The 22049-nt window shown below is 38.2% G+C and overlaps 1 protein-coding gene across 1 annotated transcript in view; it reads right to left on the bottom strand.

Annotated features, from left to right (window-relative positions):
* Positions 1-5145: 5145 nt before the first annotated feature.
* Ttll7 (tubulin tyrosine ligase like 7) overlaps positions 5146-22049 on the bottom strand; it is a 109794-nt gene continuing 92890 nt past the window's right edge. The window contains exons 19-21 of the mRNA XM_038311451.1: positions 21033-21193; positions 14564-14737; positions 5146-7145 (exon numbers count right to left, since the gene is read on the bottom strand). Coding sequence (XP_038167379.1) covers positions 7025-7145; positions 14564-14737; positions 21033-21193 — 456 coding nt within the window. The 3' untranslated portion in view covers positions 5146-7024. The remainder of the gene's footprint in view (positions 7146-14563; positions 14738-21032; positions 21194-22049) is intronic.

The raw sequence follows: 22049 nt of genomic DNA, 5'->3' as shown, positions 1-22049 counted from the left end.
GTTGCTAGTGTATAATTTGATGTATGATAATTCCTTTAATTAGCAGATACCAAGGTAGACATATTGGCATCATTTTTTTAATCTCAGAAAAAAGTTATAGAATATTTTTATAAAAATAGTGTGAATTTTTGAAATATATTTTAAAAGTCAGCTTTGGAAGCTAAGAAAGATGAAAGCTTGGTGGATAGGAATACTTGCTGCCCAAGTATGGGGATCTAAATTCAGATTTGGTGCACCCACACAAGAGCTGAACATGGTCTGTGTATTTGTAACCCCCACTGTAGGGGAGCAGACTTACTGACCAGGGCGCTGAACTAAAAATGGTGAGCTAAGGGTAATTGAGAGACCCTGTCTCATGGAATAAATGCCGAACAAGGAAGGAGGAGGATACCTCCCCCAGTCTCTGCACATGAAAGTGTGGGCAAGCTCATGCACACATATAATCACACATGTATACACACATACACATACTCACACACATATATACATATTACACACAGATCATAGATCTATGGTCTAAAGCTCCATGTAGACTCCTTGGTAACTCTGCTTTGAGTTTCTTCTCCCGCACTATCTCAAATTTGTTACAAACGTGTCAACAATGCAACGAACAGCACCGAGGCTAAAATGTGCTTCATTTGAAGCTTTGAATATTGCTAAGAAATTATGATATTATAAATTTCTAAAGCATGAAATTCATGCCTGAGATAATATATTTTATAACCAGATTAAATTGTTGCTACTACCTTTTAGAACACTCTGTCTTCCATCCAGTCAGGAGACGCTGACAATTTTAGTTTTGGGGGCTAATTTTTTTTGAGATCTCTTATTTATTTTAAAAATAGCCTTTATTCATTTTACATACTAATTCTAGTTTCCTCTCCCTCCACTCCTCCAGCTCCCCCCACCTTCCCCAACCTCATCCCCATCCACTTCTCAGAATTGGTCAGGCTTCCCATGGGGAGTCAACAAAGTCTGGCACTAGACTTTGAGTTAGGACGAAGGCCCTTCCCCCTATAGCTAGGTTGAGCAAGGTATCCATTCTAAGAGAGTGGGTTCTAAAAAGCCAGTTCAAGCACTAGGGATAAATGCTGGTCCCACTGCCAGTGGCCCCATAGACTGCCCGAGCTGCACAATCATCACCCACATTCAGAGGGCCTAGTTTGGGCTATGCAGGTTCCCCTGCTGTCAGCCTGGGTTCAGTGAGTCCCCACTAGTTCAGGTCAACTGTTTCTGTGGGTATCCCCATCATGGTCTTGATCCCTTTGCTCATATTATCGCTTCTTTCTCTCTTTGACTGAACTCTGGGAGCTCAGTCCTGTGCTAGCTATGATGCTAAATCTCTACATCTGCTATCATCAGTTGCTGGATGAAGTTTCTATGATGACAATTAAGCCATTGATCCGATTACAGAGGAAGGCCAGTTCAGTTACCCTCTCCACTATTGCTTAAGGTCTTAGCTGGGGTCAACCTTGTGGATTCCTGGGAACTTCTCTAGTGCCAGGTTTCTTACTTGCCCCATAATGGCTCCCTCAATCAAGATATCTCACTTCTTGCTCTCCCTCTCTGTCCTTCCACTATTTCAGCCATCCCTTTCCTTCATGTTCTCCTCCCCTCTTCCCTTCTCCCTTCTTCCTCCCCTCCTGCCTTCCCATCCCTATGCTCCCAATTTCCTCAGGAGAATGTGTTTATTTCCCTTTCCCATGGAGATCCATGCATGTCTCTCTTAGGGTTCTCCTTGTTACCTAACTGCTCTGAGGTCATGGACTATGGCTGGTTATTCTTTGCTTTATGTCTAATATTCACTTATGAGTGAGTACATATCATATTTGTATTTCTGGATCTGTGTTACCTCACTCAGGATGTTTTTTTCCTAGTTCCATCCATTTGCCTGCAAATGTCAAGATTTCATTGGTTTTTTTTTGGGGGGGGGGGTTGGTTTTTTTTCCCACTGAGTAGTACTCCATTGTGTAAACATACCTCATTTTCTTTATCCATTTTTTGGTTGAGGAGCATCTAGGTGTTTCCAGGTTCTGGCTATTATTAATAATGCTGTTATGGACATAGTTGAGTCCTTGTGGTATGGTGTGCATCCTTTGAGTATATGCTCAAAAGTGGTATTGCTGGGCCTTGAGGTAGGTTGATTCCCAATTTTCTGAGAAACTGCCGTATTGTTTTACAAGTGGTTGTACAAGTTTGCACTTCCACCAGCAACTAAGGAGTGTTCCCCTTACTCCACATCCTCTCCAGTGTAAGCTACTATCGGTGTTTTTTATTTTAATTATTCTGACTGGTGTAAGATGATATCTCAGAGACATTTTGATTTGTAGTTCCCTGATGGCTAAGGATGTTGAGCAATTCCTTAAGTGGCTTTCGTCCATTTGAGATTCTTCTGTTGAGAATTTTCTGCTTAGATCTGTACCCCATTTTTAATTGGATTATTTGGTATCTTGATATCTAGTTTCTTGAGCTATTTATATATTATTGGCCTAATTCTTTAAAAGCAGGTAGCATTATCACCCTAAAGTTGCTGCACAGCAGCAAAAAAATTACTGTGAAAATATGTTCACTAAATACTTAATTCAATTTGCTTAATTGGTTGCAGTCTCTTCTCCTACTGAAATCAGTATGTGTGCATGTAGTGTGCATGTTCCTATGTAAAAGGAGAAATCAAATGATGACATACTGTTGGTTTCTTGTGTTGACATTTTTATTATAGTAACATATCTGAGTAATTGAAGTAATTTCTCCATACAGGTGTCACATGCTAGAGCATGCCATGGCAATGTTAACTGCAAGTTTTGTTTACATTCCAGGTGCATCTTCTGCAACATTTGCATTCATATACAGGAAGTAAAGCACAAAGGGATAATTTGATCCATGATTTGTGTTAGCAAATGTATTCTCTCACCCTCAAATTCAGGCTCCTCTGCAAGTCCATTAAAATTCAGATGCTGTAGCATGTAGGGTAGTTGTTATATGAACTCAAGGACCAGAATGGCTATTAGCCTTTGATAGAAATAAGCATCTAACCACTTTTCAAAGCAAGACTTCTTGCTAATTAAGACTGATTAGTCTGTTGCGTGATGTGTTTGTCAAGGCAAGCACTTTCTGATTCACAGGTGGCAATAAAGTTGAAAGCATTATACCGTTCTTCTTAGCTGGTACACACCTCAGTATCACAATGTTTACTTGAGTAAATTTCTTCCAATACACCATATACCACTTCATGATAGATCCTCAAAAATAGAAGCAACCTCAACATGTGTCATTTCAACATTTCTGTTGTAAGACTGTTAAAGTGCATCTCACATCACAGAGATCCACACATTTCATGCGTTATAGGCATATAGACCTCAACCTTGTTCCTAAAGTTCTCAGCAAACTTAACTTGATCCAATATTTCATTGAACTTTTATTGTTGCTCAGGCAAAACCACACCACTTTAAGAATTCAAGGAAGACCAATGTCTAAAAGGCAAGATTTCTCTCTCTTTTTTTTTTTTTTTACTTTGGCCATGCACAGTTAAAGTTTCAAAGGGAATTTGAAGAAGGAAAATAGGAGAGAGAGAAAGTGGTGTGACGAATCAAGTTTTCTTTATAAATATATTTCTACAGTTTTCATTTATATACAAGCCAATATTAGTCTAAAACCAATTAAATCTCTAATAATCAATGTGTAGATGACATGGCCCTTTACACTTGAAGTTCTCATTTTAAAGAGAAAATCAAATGACCCAAAATCACCAGGTCACAATAACACAATTGTACAGTTATACTTTTATTGTTGGTTAATGCTTAGAACAAGTACATGAGATTCTGAATTCAAATTAGTGATGCTAAGTAGGAAAGGAAGGGATTTTCTATCACTCTTGAGGTATTTACTACCTTTTAAATAATATATATTTAAGAACGAATCAGTGCTTTACAGAAGATTAAACAATGACATGTATGCAGCTATCTTTTTGGTATTTTGAACAGTGCTATTGCATATGTTTCAATTTGAAGATCATGTTTACATAGAATGGCACTGACATGTTAAAGAAGAAAGCATTAGGTTTATATTCAAACATCTGAAGCTTTAAATCAGCATAATCCCATACTCATCTATTTTCCAAGCTAAAGAGATAATTTGAATAAAGTCATTTTTTTCAAAGTCTAGGAGACACTTATTTCCTGTGCATGCATAAATATTAGTTAAAAGAAAGGGGTGTGGGTTTGGTTTGAACTTTAGAGATAAGGAGTCATGGAAACTTTAGGGGATTTGATCTAATTTAGGCAAATCCTTACAGACAGCAGAGTTGCTTCACTCTGTGCTCCACATAAAACCTAATGTTCATATGTTGAAGATAAATGAAATCAAACAAAATAAAAATTCATGCAAAGTAAAATGAATTGCAGCAGGGTCTTTTAATAGATTCAAACTCACAAGGCTGGTTTACTTAGGGAAAACTAAATTGTGACTTTAGATTATGTTTGTAGGTGATAACATAAACAAGCTACTACTTAGTTTGGAAAACATTCGTATCTTACAGTTTGGGGAAGCATTCCAACCTTGAGCTGATCCAAACTACTAGGGCTTCCTGTCTATACCTATCCCCTCCCCTGGTAAGTAAACCAAAATCCATTCTGAACAACAACAATAAACCCCTGATGAGATCAAGTAGTTTCTGAAGTTTTCTTTCTCTCTAATGAAAGAGAAATTCACACTGTCTTTTTGGTAGATGTGTTTTAGCCATCTGCATAAGAAATTGATAACAAAAACTAAGGCATATTTTATGCCTCTAAAACCTGTCTATGGCCTCCTGAGACTTCCATGGCTCATTATCATGTCTTCTCATAGCTGCTCATTAGGGAATGGTGCTATGACAACCACAGCCCACAGCACACCAGGTAATGCACATAAATAATGAGCACATGGCTTTCTGCACGACTTCCTCGTAGCCAACTAGTTGAGACAGAAAAATGTAGGCAATGAAATTCTACTTCTCAGAACAAGGCCTTGCTTGAGTAGCTAAGGGAATGATGTTTGCTCACCAAATACTTGGCAGTTTTATGTATTTAAATGTACACTTGTTTTTAATGTATGTGTGTTTCTAGGATGAGAATACCTACTGTTGCAAAGTCTCATTTTTGGGGGGGGGGGTTTAAACAAAAATTCCTTTATTGTATGAAATAGAAGTTTCAAAGCATACACTCTATCTCATCAAATAATTATTTGTGATTTAATATACACAAAGTGAATGACCAACAAATTGGGTCAGTATCACTTACCAGTTACTTTAAAACATATATCCATGACTTCTATGTTCTTTTATTTTTCCATGATTTTTAAACATGAATTGAAAACAAAAATGACTATAAATAAACCAATAGAAGGACTGACTCGTTGATTATTCCATAAAGATTCTGTAATGTTCTAATATTTGTATCACTTATTTTAATTACTCTGTACCATATTGAAGAATTCACAATATGAACTCCTAAGTTCCACATTCATTTTCTTCATTTGGATGCTTTAATCTCCTTTGAAAACACAAGAAAAAACTTGAAAAAAATCTCTGATGGAATGTGTGTGGGTGGGCAGCCATAAAGCAGTAAAGCGGCTACCATTAATTTGTGTAAAATAATGAATATTGCAGTAAAAAAATATGCTCTCCAAAGGTGGTTTTAAAAGTAAAATACATATACCTTACAACTTGAGTCACCATCGACCCACCTTTGAATGAACCTGGGACAAATGGGCTCTGACTGCAGCCGCCGTGGAGTTAGTTCTTTATTTACTGGAAATATATTCTAAGATATGAAAAGATGGTAAACAATCTTGAGTTTTGCAAATACTTAACATCTGTGAGTAAAACCTTTGGAGGGAAGCGTGAGCAAATATTATACTTCCTGAGTTAAAAATCCATGACTGTGTTGTCTGTGGAAACTGAAAGCAACACATTGGCTTTGAAACTGCGGGCAAGAAGAGGGAGCATGGGAGTGTGCTGCTCGGGAACACATGCACAATGCCTGGACAGAAAGACAATGCCACACTGAACTCGAATTAAAGACTCGCTCCATGGCACATCAGTGGGTAGTGACATGTGCTCCGTAGGCTTCTCTGAAGAGCCTTCAGATTATTTTCTGAGGTGAAATGAGACATTACTGTCATTAGACTTTGCAAGGTATATTGGTCTCAACACTGAGAGACTTAAACCCATCCATGATATATTTTCCAGGGAAAAGCGAGTGCTGTGTGACACAAAAGCCACACAGCCAAGCCCTGTGACTGCCACCATCTTGTTTCCTTGTGTGACTCTCACGGAAAGTCAAAGCAAGTGTCCATTTTATTCGGAAGCCACTGGACTGTCTCCCCTTTTAGATCACACCATGACCTCATCAGTTCTTTCCTGAAAGTATACACTAGAACAAGTAGCTAAATCTCCACATAGGAGAATAAAATGTTGGGGAGTCAGGCTAGGATGTTGTTCTAGTACTTTACAGTGTGCTACAGTAACCATAAACCTGTTTTATCCTAATCCTATCATCAAGCCAACCCCAGGCTTCTATGCCACTAGTGTTCCTCTGTTAAACAGTTACTAGAAGTGAGAGAAGTCGATCAGTGCTTTCTGAAGTCTAAGCTGTGTTATCTAGAAAATAATTTAACACTGTAAGGGAATCTTCAAGATCAATTCTGCTTTATATACTCTGCAGCAAAAATAACATTTCTAGTAGGAAGTAATTAATTGTAAACCTAGCAAATTCTACACATTTGCATATTTGTGTAAACAACTTTAACATGGTTTATTATATTTCCAGAAAGGTTAAATCTTATATTCAGTTTTCTTCTAATTCTTCTTACATATAATAAATAAATATATATATTTATATGTTACTTGAGTGCATGTGTGTATGTATTCCACACACTTCTATGACATATATACATAAAACAGCACATAAGGGTCACTTCCTCAAGGTTCAACTAGACAAAATAAATGAATTGCTATTATGCATAGCCCATGACAATCCTCCATTCAGTCTCACAAATGGCCAAATCGGGATGTAAACAAAACATTGGAGCGAGTCATTCCAGGCGAATTATATTTCATGTTGTATAGTGGTGATCTCATGAGGAACTGGGCACTTCCTGGAAGCAAATACCTTTAAAAAAGATAGTTAAAAAATTGGTTTGTTGCAAAAAAAATTGTCAATATAATTCATGAAAGGATTACACAACTAGTTATTTACCCTTCTTATCTGAAAACTGTGACTATCACAACAATACAGTTCATACAAAAATTTCCATCTTAAGAAAGCTGAACATATACAACATATGAAATTAGCATACCATGACATGCTATTATCATTGTACTCAAACATCACAGTGCTGTTTGTTGATTCACATAAACTTATAATTCATTATCAATGCCTGTAACTAACATGTAGAGCCAGACTAATGTCTCCTTAAAACATGATAGAAGAATCAGATACTTTGACATCTCAAATCTTTAGCCTTTTACTAATTATTTTCATGAAGAATTAGGCAAGTCGCATTAACCTCAGCATTTATTTAAATGATATAGAAACACAGATCCTAAATGTGTAATGTCTCATTGATTCAATATAACTATAGTTAATCTAAAACATTCTTAATTAGAAGCTTTGTATTTTTAGATAACTCAGTGTTTATGTTACAGATTGATGTAATCATGAAGCCAAATGTATTTCCAAATATGTGATTTTTTTCCCAGATTTTAGAAAGACAAGATAGTATATGTATAGTATATATTATATATAACATATATGTTATATGATATGATATATATATATATATCAGGGTGCCAACATTCTGCAAAAAACATTAATTATATATATATATATAATAAAAGTATGAATATTTACAATTGATAATAAATACTACAAGAAAATTTATGTTCTAATTCAGGTCAAATTTGCCAAGAAACTGGACCTTGTTTTTTGTTTGTTTTCAATGTCAGGTTTTAAAAACTGGGAATTACATATGAGTTAGGTACCCATATTTTCTTTTCCTGTGAAAACCTTGATAGTTTGGTCAGCCCAATCTATGGATCTATAGCTGAATGGCCAAGAAAATCCATAAATTTGAATGGAAATTGACCATGGTATATAAAGCCTATGTTGTAGTAATAACTACAGCAATGTATTGCAAAGTCAGGTTAAAGGTACCTATGAGGAATTTCCAATAAACAAGGGGCAGGAGAGTATCACTGATTCATTTCCTTCTTTGGCCATTGGGATCTTCTAAGCAGCATCATGAATGAACACATAAGAAACCAAGTGATAGGTAAGACCTGTCAGCGGCCTATTCTATGACTACGATGCTGAGAACTAGGATACCTCTATATTAATGAGAAACTAAATTTACAGTTGTTTTGTGTGGATCTTAGAAAAAGAAAGGAATTCATTATAATAAACTGCAAACAGCATCAGATTAAAATAGAATTTTTCATACTATCCATAAACATTATTTCATCCTAAATAATAATACCTACTAAATCTGTTACCAATATCACAAACTATAAATAATTGTACTGATCATTAAGCTAACAGAGCAGTAAAATAATGCACAACAAACTAAATTAAATCAAAACTCCAGAATGGTTGATGAATAATGAAACAACTGATTTCTCACATCACAGATTATATAAATTATTTTCTTAATATAACGAGGGTAATTTATGTGGATTAATTATGATGTCAAGTGCTGGTGAAGTCTTAATGATTAATCTGATACCTTTGCCACGGGAAAGCATCCCCTTCTTATGTAGGGCAAGGAGCAAATAAGCTAAGGCGCTTGATCAAAACCTACTAATCCACAGTGGGTGGGGGACAGTCTAAGCTCTGTGGAAAAGGCATCAGGAATAACACAGCAACTCCTATCAAACTTCACACACGTGTATGTGTGGTGTACACGCATGCGCGCGGTCGCCTGAGCATGTGTGTAGAGGCCCTAGGTTGAAGGCAGTCGTTTCTCGCCATCAAGCTCTACTTTGTGTGCTTAGACGGTGTCTTTCAGGGAACCTGTAGCTCAGCAACTCCAGCCAGCCAGCTTGTCCCAAACATCCCCATCTAGGTACTGGGATTCTAGGTGGCCAGTACACCTGCTGAGATTTTGCTATTAGGTGGGTTCTGAGGCTCTAAATTCAGGTCTTCATGCTTGTGGAGCAAACATTTTAGTCACTGAGCAATCTTTAGAATCCTCCAATTAGGAATTTTAATTTCCAATAAATCAGTACTATTGACACTTGAGTAACATGTACAAAAGCGACTTTCTATTGTCTCTCAGTAGATCTGGAACCCATGCTCCTCCCATTCTCAGTCTCCTGAGCGTTGGGAAATCGTACCCAGCCTCACAAAGACCTTGAGTTCCATTTTCGCACAGGAGAGAGGTAGATAAATAAATAAATAAATAAACAAACAAATAAATAAATAAACAAGATCACAAAGTACAGGATCCTAGGTGATTTATTTTATACTAAACAATTATTTAAATGGCATTTTATTGTCCAGCATTATTCTAATTTTTATGTATGTCAACATATTTTATTCTAATAACAATTACCTAAGTACATATCACTGTTAGCGACATTCTACAGATGAATATGAAGCTGTATGAAGCAGCTGTCTTTCCCCTGCTCACATGGCTAGCAAAGGGACTTGACAGGTCTCAGAGCCTGTGCAAATCTACAGCATTGCTGCTCTACAGGACTGCACTCCGTGGTCATGACAATTCCAGACACTTGTCATGGCACGCAAAAAATACCCCTTTAAAACCTGTATACAATCATATTTATACTTTCAGGAACATGAAGCATAAAATTACCCAGGAAGTACAGTGGGTACGGACACCACAAACCCCAACTTTCTAATGGAAGTGGTAGTTAGTAAGAAACTGTTTTTTTGGACTTGGAAGAAGGAGAAGTGTGATATGAACTGGAAAAAGTATATGAAATTATACTGGAAAAACACTCTGCTTAGCTAAAACAAATTCTGTGGGTATTGCAAGGCAGTCTGGAGAAATCCAATAGCTATTTGCCTCGAAGTCTCTACTAATATCTCCTGGGAGACTCCAGTAGCTGAACAGCAAATATTACTTTTAAATTGTTCTTTGCATTGGAGTTAAATAATACAATTTGATTTTTTTTAGGCAGGAAGACTGTCTCAAGGAAGGGAATTTATAGACTATATCTGAAGACTTTATATAAGCACCAAAATACAAAGAAGTTTACAGCTTTTAGCCTAGCTTATTTTCCCTGTACCACAATAACTTACAGCTAACTCATACCCAAGAGCAATGCACCTGACTATCTCCATTGACCTCACACCCATAGCCACACTCCTCGTTTGTTAGGCAAGGTGTGTACATGCCTATATACCCACCATGTAGATGTAGAGCACACAGTTTTCAATTCCATATTGGTATAGAACTTTATATGTTATCTTACTGTTAACTCTGATGATGCCCAGAATATCAGTCATTTAAAACTGATAGGGACTTTTCCTTGAACATGTAAGTGACACCTTTCAACATCTTTCTGTAGTAAGACAAGGACCCCTGAACTCCTTCAGATAAACCCACATTCTTAGTTTGAGGACTGCAGGGTAAATAAAATTCAACAAACTATGTGCAGTGTGCTTTTGAAGGATTTTTCTTGTTGTCTTGAATTTCATGACAGAAATATTTTTTATCATTCTTGAATATAAAATTCAGTAAGCTAAGTATATTAATCTTATATAGCCACCTTCAAGCCAAGAACACTGTCATCATCTCAAAAAGAAACTCTAAATCAATTACTTTTCCTAGTTTCTCCTCCTCAGCTTGGGTTCAGGAACTCAGTAATGAGAGCCTAGAACATGTAAAGCCCTGAGTTCAGTGCCAAACACTTATAAAAGACTTTTGGGGGAAGATGCTCACCTCTCCCCTAGTCCCTTACCAGGTTCCTAATAACCACTGTGGTTATTTGGATGGTACCATGCAAATCCAAGGCTTAAAAGCTAGTATCCATATATAAAGTAAAAGATACAATATTTGTCTTTGGGAGTCTAGGTTGCCTCACTCAGGATAACTTTTTCTAACTCCATCCATTTATCTCTGAATTTAATGATTTCATTTTTCTTAACAGCTGAATAGTATTCCATGGTGCAGTTGTACCACATGTTCCTGTCTATCAGCTGATGGGCATTTAAGCTATTTCCAATTCCTGGCTATTGTGAATAAAACAGCAATGAAAAACAGATGAGTATCTCTGTAGGAGGATGTCGAGCCCTGTGGGTAATCACCCAAGCATGGGATAGCTGAATCGTATGGTACATCTATTCCCAGATTCCTGAGGAACCATGACCCTGATTTCCACAGTGGCTGTACGAGCTAGCACTCCCATAAGCAGTGAGTAAGTGTTCCCATTACTCTCCATCCTTGACAGCGTGAATTATACAGTCAGTTTGATTGATCATGGCCATTCTGACTGTGTGCTAAAATAAAATCCCAAAGTAGTTTTCATTTGCATTGGCTCGATGGTTTAAGGATGCTGAACATTTCTTTAGGTGTTTCTAACCCATTTACATTTCATTTTTTGAAAAGTAGCTACTTAGTTCTGTACTCCACTTTTTTTTTTAAATTTGGTCTTCTTGATGTTCTGCCTTTTTAGTTCTTTATATATTTAGATACTAATTCTCCATCAGATGTACAATTGATAAATATTCTTTACCATTCTGTAGCCTGCAGCTTTGTCTAAACTAACAGTGCCTTTTGCCATATAGAAATTTTCCAGCTTCATAAGGTCCCATTTATTCACTGTTGATCTTAGTGCTTGTGCTATTGGTGTCCTGTTCAGAAAGTCCTTCCCTGTGCCAACGAGCTCAAGCCTAATCTGAACTTTCTCCTCTATCAGGTTTAGCGTGTCTCTTAGGCTGAGGTTCTTGATGCATCTGGAGTTGAGTTTTGCACAGGGTGGGTGATAAATATAATTCTATTTCCATTCTTCTACATGCAGCCATCCAGTTTGACCAGCACCATTTTTTGAAGATGCTGTCCTTTCTCTGTCACCAACCCCTTCCCCTCAAGGCTCAGGGAATATGGAAGAGGAGGCAGGAAGACGGTTGAGAGCCAGAGGTGACAGACAGGTGACTCTGAGGAAATGGGTGTCTTCCAGACACAGGAGGACTGATGTGCAGATGGATTCGGAGACTGTGGCTGCATCCAAACCCTGGACAGGCTCACCCCAGATGGGATTCCAGTACTGAGTAGGGGAAGTGAACATGGACTGCCACCCCTAACTAAGAAGCTATCCTCAATTGCTACCCACTGGGAATGGAAAGGTTAGTTTTCTCCTGTGTGGTCTCACTGGTGTATTAACCACATTTCACAGTAGGCCTCATGCCCAGGAGTAGCTGGCCAACAAAAAACAAACTTGGGGATATTTTTGTTGACTTTTTTTTATTTTACTTCACTTTGCTTTGGTCATTTTTTTTGTCTTATTGGTCTTTTGCCTGTAGATTTTGGTTCTCTTCTCTCTCTCTCTCTCTCATCCTCTCTCTCTCTCTCTCTCTCTCTCTCTCTCTCTCTCTCTCTCTCTCTCTCTCTCTCTCTCTTTCTCTCTCCTGTGTGTATATCTGTTTATCTTGGTTCTTTATTTGTGTGGGTTTTTTTGTTTGTTTCTTAAATAGAGAGAAAGAAACATAAATTTTGGTGGGTAGGGATGTGGGAAGGATCTGGGAGAAATTAGGAGAGATAAAAACATGATTAAATATATTACATGAAAAAAGTTCTTTTTCAATTTACAAAAAAAGGCCAAGATCAAAAACACTGATGACAACTTATGCTGGAGAGGTTGTGGGGTAAAGAGAACACTTCTGCATTGTTGGTGGGAATGAAAGCAGGTGCAGCCCCTTTGGATGCCAGTATGGCGATTTCTCAGAAAATTAGGAAACAACCTTCCTCAAGACCTAGCAATACCACTTTTGAGTATATATCCAAAGGATGCTCAATCGTGCCACAAGGATATGTGCTCAACTATGTTCATAGCAGCATTGTTTATCATAGCTAGAACCTGGAAACAATCTAAATGCCCCTTGACTAAATAATGGACAAGGAAAATATGGTACATTTACATAATGGACACACAGAAGAAAAAATAATGACATGTTGAATTTTGCATGAAAACGGATGGAGCTAGAAAACATCATTTTGAGTGAGGTAACCAAGACACAGAAAGACAAGTATCAATGTAGTCACTCATAGGTGGTTTTTAAACATAAAGCAAAGAAAACCAGCCCACAAATCATAATCCCAAAGAACTTAGGCAACAATGAGGGCACTAAGAGAGGCATACATAGATCTAATCTACATGGGAAGTAGAAAAAGACAAGATCTCCTGAGTAAATTAGGAACATGGGGATCTTGGGAAAGAGTTGAAGGGGAGGGAAGAAAGCAGAGAAAAATGTAGAGCTCAATAAAAATCAATAAAAAAGAAAACCCACAAAAAACCCAATAAATAAAATAATAAAATACAGTTATCTTTGTCTCTGTAATTGTTATGATCAATCAGTTATTATTTGCAAGAAAAATAGTTAAAACAGATTAGATATAGTACACAGTGTACAAGAAACAAAATCTAAGACAAATATGTGGGTTGATCCTTTCTGTGGAAAATATTCCAATATTTTGTGAGATCTTCTCACTGTGTCCACTTCTAGTGATTCCAACCGCTCTTTATTTTCAAATCCTACTCCCTGACTCTAATTCCTTTTTGACTATGACTTCATTTTCATCACTCACTTGCTTCTACTCTAAGACACAGCAACTTTAGCATAACGAAACTAGAGCGAAAAGGGCTGGGAGCACAGCTCAGCGCCCGTCCTGTGTAAACTCCTGGCTCCAATTTCCTATCACTAAACCAAGCTGTAATAAGTACCCAGAGTTACAACTCATCTTTAATTCTGATAGGAAGTGCAAACGTATAGTGACGTTCTAAAGTGACTACATTTTTTATTCTCACATTTGCAGCGTGACAGTTGTGTCTTGTTCATGTGTTTCTACTTTCAGAAGAACTACATGTTTTAACTGGATATGCATGAAACTCAATAGAACTTGACAAAAATTCATCTCCTGCTGATTGGCGTGGCCAATGTCTTTGTAGAAGCATGTTGAATAAATAAAATCAAACCAAATGCACCTTTTCTCAACCATATTGTTATCAGGGATGAATGTTGACATGCCCAATAATAGTTAATTTTATTCCAGCGTTTTGGAGTGTTCTTCCATGGTTTTTAGAAACAGGAATATATACATGAAATATGCTTATTTCCAATCACATTACACATATCCCTTTAGGCTAGTGACTGCTCTTCGGTTTCTTAAAGATAAAGGCTGTGCAAATAGAAGATGTTTTGTAGATTAGAGAATGGATGCATTTTCAGTTTTTGATGATCCTCTAACCAGGCATAAAAAGACTCCTAATTTTAAAAGACCCTCAATTTCAAACTGTCCCATGCCACATCTCTACACGATACTCACAGGGAACTAAGAAAGTCTGACTTACCTGGAGTTACCCCAGTCGGGGCCGATGCCTGAGATGGGCCCTCGCGTTTCATTGGTGTATTTGTAAACCACCAGCAGACACTGTTTACAAAGCTCCACCAGGCGCTGGCAACACTGGAGCTGCAGAGGAGTCACCATCTCCGGGCTCTTACTGAAGATGCTCTCCCAAGAGGACCTGTTGGCATGGAAACAGACATGACTTCGTGGGGTTTGCTGTTGGAAATGGCAACCAGCAACAAACTGGGAAACAAGGTAGAACTGGCCTCTCATAGATGTCATGAATATGGAAGCTTTATAACAGATGCAAATTAGGAAGTCAATCTTCGTTGTTGAAAAATGGAATTATTATAGGAGTTGTATAATCCTATATATGTGTGTGTATATATGTATATATATGGTCATTAGTGCTACCAACCTGGATAGCTAACAAAATGACTCATTCCTGCTTTTAAAAAATGAAGCTGTTCCATATTAATTAATTAATTTGTTAACTGCTCAAATTTTAGGCATCATAGGAATTTAGGGGTTTTTTGAATTCTATGTTTAGCATAATTCCAGACACAAAGAGATTATAAAGTCATTGTGACTTAATTTGTGGCTTCCCTGCTCTAGGAAACTCAGTTTGACCCCTTTCTAAATACTCTCTGTATTGATCATCCCTTCTGCTTCCTCTAACACAGGTGTCTACCCCAATAGTGATGTCACCCCAATGGGCACTCACCTCCCACAACAGGAGTTGGGTGTCCCTCCTCTTTCCGGGAACCCACTCCAAAGGAGGAACAGTTCACCATTCCCTGGGAAGCACCACTGCTGGCGCACGCATGTCTGTCTGTGTCACTGTTATCAAGTCCCGAGCTATCTATCATCCATGGCTTAAATCAGAGATGTTAGCTCTTCAACCTCGAGAGGAAAGTTCAAGTCTCTTTCGACAGAAGCCAATGTTTGTAAGCCTCAAGGGCAAAGGATGGCTTGTCAGAAAGGAAGAAAAAAAATTACTAAGGAAAATTCCTTTCCCGGCGGGGGAAGAGGGAGTATATCAAAAGAAAAATCCAAAAACTCAGTTTTCAACCTTCGGTAGCTATTTTATATATTTGGGTTTTAAAAGAAAAATTCTTTACATACTTCAAAGTGCTTGAAGTTTCTTTGTTTCATTTTTTCCTGCAAAGATGACTGTTTATTTTCTCAGGAAAAACCTGGTCCAAGAAGACAGCATGTCTTCAGCAAATGACAGATTTTCTTACAGGGTTAAAGCTCAAGTGAGTTAATTGAAAGAAATGGATTTTCTTTTGGGTTTGGAAATGTTAAGGTCTAAATATAATACTTCTTCCTTAGCAAAGGCATAAACATTTCTGATCCAATTGATTTAATTAAACAATTAAATGCGAGCTCAATTAACTCAACATTTACTACTAAACATTTAACAATATATGTGTGTTAGAGACACACATTACAGCCACAGATATAGAGTTAACTTACCTAATTGGAGCAAAATAACACTGAAGAAGATAATTACCATTTATGTTTGTATTTAATATGCATAATCTAAAAGACCTTAAATGCCTGAGCTGAGAGATATAAAACTGTATATGCCTGTAAATACACATAAAAACACCCTATATTTCAACTGCCCATCTAGCCCTCTCTGGTGGGATTCTGCTATGTCTATGAGCATCTATCTCCTTCATTACCCTCCACTCTGAACAGGATTTTTCTTTATACTTTGAAACATCTGGTTAGATTTGTACCAGGTCTCTCACATCAAGGTTATTTTTCTTTACTGACCTTGGGATTTAGAGGGGCAAGAGGAAGAAATAAGATGGGAGAAAGATAAAGGGATTTCTTCACTTCAATTTGATACAACTTTTACATATCATGTGAGGTTTGTCTCTAAGGCCATCAATGCTACCAGTTCGGCATGGCTATCCAGTTTTCTGGGTTTGCTGTCTCCTGCTTACAGAAGGAGAATAGCTTTGACTGGTCTATCACTTTCTTCTCAAGGCAAATGTATGAACCAATGTCCTATACATATGTCCTGTGTATACATTCAATATCACTAGTAAAACACTTCATTCTAGTCTATTAAGTTATATACAAGTAACAGCATACAAAACCCCCCAAAAGAGAAGAGAAAATGAGTAAGACCCGAGCCCTGTTGCCAATGGCTACCAGAGCCTATACACAGAGAAGCACTGTGTGCTCCTCAGCTACTGCCTGAGTATATATGAAAAGCTCCTTTGCTACACTTATGCCAAAGTAATGACACAAAAGTTTTTCTTTTGTTTAGTTTTCTAACAAAGGTAAAATGAGATAGGAAGAGGCGAAAATACCAGAGCTTTCCAATCAAAGAAACCAGGGTTTCCTTACCTGCTTTTTGAATCTAAATTCAAAAAGAATAAAAGCGCTAGCGTCATTGAATTCTAAAAGAAAAATTAAATGATTTAATAGTTCTTTTGAGTTTTCCCTAATCCTCGGAGAAATATTAAAGGGGATGGCTTTAGATGACATTTTTAGTGACAGAATGACAAGGGATAAGATCCTGAATACCTCTCACAACAAAGAGGGGTTAATGAAATCCCAAGACTTAGAAAGTCCTCCTATTATTCAATAATCCAACCACTTCACCCTTTTCCTCATGAAAACTTTAATAAAACATTTATCTGAAGAAGGGAAATAATTTATTCCTTTGTACCCTGGAAGAAAACCTAACTGATGGCTAAATGTATGGAGAAAGGAGAAAGAACGGTTTTGCTTTGTCTATTTAAAAATCTAGACAGTCTGTCAAGCAAGTGGATAACCACCAGAAGAAAGATTTGAGTGCTGAAGACTACCAAGAACATAGCCAATGGGAGGGCTGTGAAGGAAGAGGGTTGGATGGGTCACTAGACGTCTACATTTTGTGCGTATGTTTTTCACACTGGGATAATTCACAACCTAAAACCAAGCCACTTGCTACTGCTTATGTTTGGCTCTTCCATAGTTCTACTGTATACTTTGAAGCTCTGCTCTGTCCTTTTGTATTTCTTTAAGAGCTATTCTGACAGCTAGGACATCGAGGTGAAATCTAATCTCATTTCTCAAGAAAGAATTTTAATTAAAAATAAAATGTGTTGCTTTCTTACTCAGTTACAAAAAAACAAATATAATTTAAGTAAGTATTGGACAGCTCCATTGTCTGTATGAACAGGTATGTCTCTGCCTTTTAACATACCCAAGAATGGTTTATTTTTTTATATTTAAAAATTTCCATCTCCTCCCCTCCTCCTCCCCCTTTCCTCCTCTCCTTCTCCCCCTTCCCTCCCCTCCCCTCTACCCAAACCTCCCCTCCCTCCCTCTCAAGGCCAAGGAGCCATCAGGGTTCCCTACTCTATGCTAAGACCAAGGTCCTCCCAACTCCCCCCAGGTCCAGGAAGGTGATCGACCAAGCTGAGAAGGCTCCCACAGAGCCCGTCCATGCAGAAGAATCAGAGCCCAGCGCCATTGTCCTTGGCTTCTCAGTCAGCCCCCGCTGTTGGCCACATTCAGAGAGACGGGTTTGGTCGCATGATCCATCAGTCCCATTCCAACTGGAGTTGGTGATCTCCCATTAGTTCTGTCCCACCGTCTCCATGAGTGAACACACCCCTCACGTTCCTGACTTTCTCCCTCATGTTCTCTCTCCTTCTGCTCCTCATCAGGACCTTGGGAGCTCAGTCCAGTGCTCCAATATAAACCATGAGAGAAAAAAAAAGTAAAAGGCACAACATGCTGTATTAGGGATCGAGTATTGGTATCCCACAAAATTAATATATTGATACTAAAATAAAGAAACATGTTTTAAAGCTGAAAAAAAATACCCAAGAATGTGCCTTAGAACATTTCTTAAAGCTTGTTTCTGAACTAAGATCTTAAAAATAAGTAATAAAGCTTCCATATGACACACTTCCACAGGAAATGTTCTGGGCTAAAATGTTTGGACCAAAATCTCTTTCCCTGGGTCTAAAGAAGACTTGCGAATCCTTTCCAACATGGTGGTGCTACCCCATTTCCCCTTTCTCTTCATTCCCCATCTTCCTCCCCATTTCCTCTTCCCTCCCCCTCACTTTATGTCTTCTGCAAGTCTTAACTGAAATGTTACTCAACATAGCCATATTTCCTGAGCTAGAGCCCACAGAAATATGACTTTGGGTCCTAGCACCTACATTAGGCAGCTTACAACCACCAGTAACTCTGCCTTCATAGGATCCAGGGCCTCTTTGTGGCTTTATGGATACCTACACTCACTTGTGCATACTCTCAAAGAGACACATACATGCCATTTTTAAAATAAAATATATCTTTAAAAAAATCCTCCCAGGGGACTATGTGGAACCAAGGGGTTTTTAACGCATGAGCATCCAAGAAGAGAAGGACCAGGATATTTGATACAAAAGCCCTGAGCTAAATTTATTGAAACCAGCAAGGAAGATTTATGACATTTTTTCAGTGTCTCTGGAGACAAGCAAAATGGCTTACTTGTTTAATCTTATTCTTGGGTATTAACAGTCAAAAACAGGATTGGAACTGCCCTGTTGTTATTTAAAATATTTGTCTAATATTTTCCACATAGGTGAGAAAGAAAGCAACATTTTTTTTAATTAAAATCATTCATTAAGAAATGAGACTAGGTTTCTTTCACCTTAGCTGCTAGATCAGCTATTAAAGGAAGACATACTGATGGGCAAAGTATCAAAAGGTCCAGTCAAACTGTGGAAGATCCAAACTGAAGACCGAGCACAAGCAGCACCATGTGGTAGCACCATGTGACTTCACAGAGTTGAGAAAGCCTGTAGAGCTCACTTGTGTCTGTCACATAAAGCCCAGAGCTAAACACATAAAAAAAAAAAAACACCATCATGGAGGAAAAGTGTGTAGAATATTGAACTCCAAAGTGTTTCTTCTCCACCTGCTCAGGCATAACTGGCTAAGCAATTGAATGCTGGGGAATTGAAGTAAAGAAGGCTTGGTAAATGCAGGCAAATGGCAAATATGTCTGGGGACAACCAACAAGGCACTGCACTGAGAGCTCAACTCAGAATTCCTGGGTTTAAATGGAGGGTCATCCAATGTCTATGGCAACCTGGATAATTTACATATTAAGAATACATTTTAAGTTTCTTTGCCTGTCAAATGGAGATAACAGTAACAGTCAAATCTAGATATTTTTATGGTGACTATATGAACAACTGTCCTATGCTTAGTAAGCCATAAGTAAGCAATAAGTGTGACTTACTACTGCTGTCAGAATTTGTAGAGAAAGATACTACCAGGAAAATGTGCACAGAGTATTATGTTAGTGGCAGGTGAAGAGAAAACTCAACCAAGCCGGAATATGTTACCAAAAAGAGCAAGGAAATAAAACCCTGTGATCAACGAAGTCACCAGATGTATATCTTTAGATGTTGACACTGGCAAATACCCAGCATTAATGTATGTAGCAGACTGCCTTACAGCCTTTCATGGTTGGCAGGAGCTGAAATTCCTATGTAGAACCAACCCAACGGATCAACAAACAAACCAAACCAAAGAGAATTCAGATAGAAGCATTCCAGAGAGCCATCAGTTGGGGTGGAGGGTGGCTATAGAACACAGATCAAATATTTTACCTAAATCTCTGGATGGAAGTCTTATAGCCAAGATTATCCTCAGATGGAATTGCAACCCGGAGTGATCTTCCACTGGTGAGTGACCACGAGGGAAAACACCTACTGTTTACAAGAGGTCTGCGAAAAGCACACACGACTGGGAGTCTCGGAGCTAAACAGAATGCTAAGATTTGACAGCAGAGAAGAGTGTACTCTGGGATGCTAAACAGGGCTCAAATCATGCAGAATGGACAGATTTTTTAATATTTGAAAAATAATGAGTTTTTTCTGGAGCACATGGCGGTGGGCAGCCTGTCTCTGTAGACAAGCTTAGACTCTGATGAAAGATGAGAGAAATGTCTACATTTTAAGCAATGATCTTGATAGGTAAATAAAACACTGGAATCAAGACTGCCCAGAAATCTCTTTTATTGGGCATGTATGTGTTTGTGCGGGTATACGGTGTATGTATGCATGTGTGAAGTATGTGTGTGGTGTGTAGGCACATATCTGTATATATGTGCCTCTGCATGGTATGGTATGTATTCTGTGTGCATGCACATGTCCTGCAAGTGTTTCTGTGTGTGTGCATGGGGGGAAATTTGATGATGGGTCTCTCCCTTTCTTGATTACTCTACACCTTATTTTTAGAAAGAAGGTCTCTCATTGAACCCAGAGCTCACTATTGACTTATGCAAATCAACTTAATTGATATAAATTATATTTGAGTACTATAATTACATGAAGTAAAAGTTCATCTTTTAAAAGACTACTATTAAAGATGTTTGACCATGTCCTTTGTCTGCCTGCATAACTAATGGTAAAACATTTAAAATTGCAGTAACAGAAAATGAAATGACTTCAACTTACCCTGAGTCACAGAAACAGCTCCACAGCCCTTGGCCATGACTCCAAAGTAGGCGATTAAACACCCGGTTGAAAATCCGGTATAAACTCAGTTCTTCAGCATCGGGGACCCTCCAGATTCTTGGAAGAACTGTGCGGATACTTGATTTTACTATGTCCAAAACCTAATGGGAAAACGGATACTTAAAATAGACACATGCACACATGAGTTCAAAGGTATCTCTTATCAGGGAAAGGAGTGTGTCATCTCCTGCAACCCAGGCTGACCAAGAATTTGTTGTCATTGAAGCTGGCTTTGAGTTCCTGCGTCTCCTGCTTCAACCTCCCAAGGCTTGCATTATTGGTATGCACCACTATGCTGGCTTAAATGTAAGAGACGAATGTGTGTGTGGAGACAGGAAGGGAGGGGAGGGAAGAGAGGAGGAGGAAGAGGACGAAGACAGAAGCAGTAAGAGAAAGGAAGAAGCCGCAGGCAGAAACACAGACCAGCACACTTGTGCAAGTCTGCTGGTCAGTGTCACCACTTGAGGAAGAAGAGAAGTATTAAAACAAGTGGAGACCTTGAGAGAAATGCTTTATGGGAGAGATCACATGAAGCTGAACCCTTCGTTCACTCAAATCACAAATCCCAAATCTAGAAGGATTGAAATATCAAGTGTTTTAAAAAAAAAGTCAACCATTCAAATGTCAGTGCGTAAATATCTTCTAGACCCTGAGTGGGGAAAAAAAAAAACTAAGTTGCATAACATCATGATTATATTAATATAAAGAACCTGAATTCATTAAAGATATCATAAAGGAAAAGTCAGACACCATGGCGCATTTGTGATCTCAGGAGTGGAGAGGCACGGACAGGCAGATCGCTGAAGCCCACTAGCCTGTCCTCTGGGTTCAAAGATAGGATCTGTCTCAAAAAACACAAGGTAGGAGGGGCAGCTAGAAGGCTCACGGGTAAAGATGATTGTCACCCAGCAGTCAAAGTCCACTGACCTGTGTTCACTTCCTAGAACTCCTGTGAAC

The sequence above is a fragment of the Arvicola amphibius genome, chromosome 14 (assembly GCF_903992535.2).
Source record: "Arvicola amphibius chromosome 14, mArvAmp1.2, whole genome shotgun sequence".
Classification (NCBI taxonomy): Eukaryota; Metazoa; Chordata; class Mammalia; order Rodentia; family Cricetidae; genus Arvicola; species Arvicola amphibius.
This window is presented reverse-complemented; position numbering and strand designations above follow the sequence as displayed.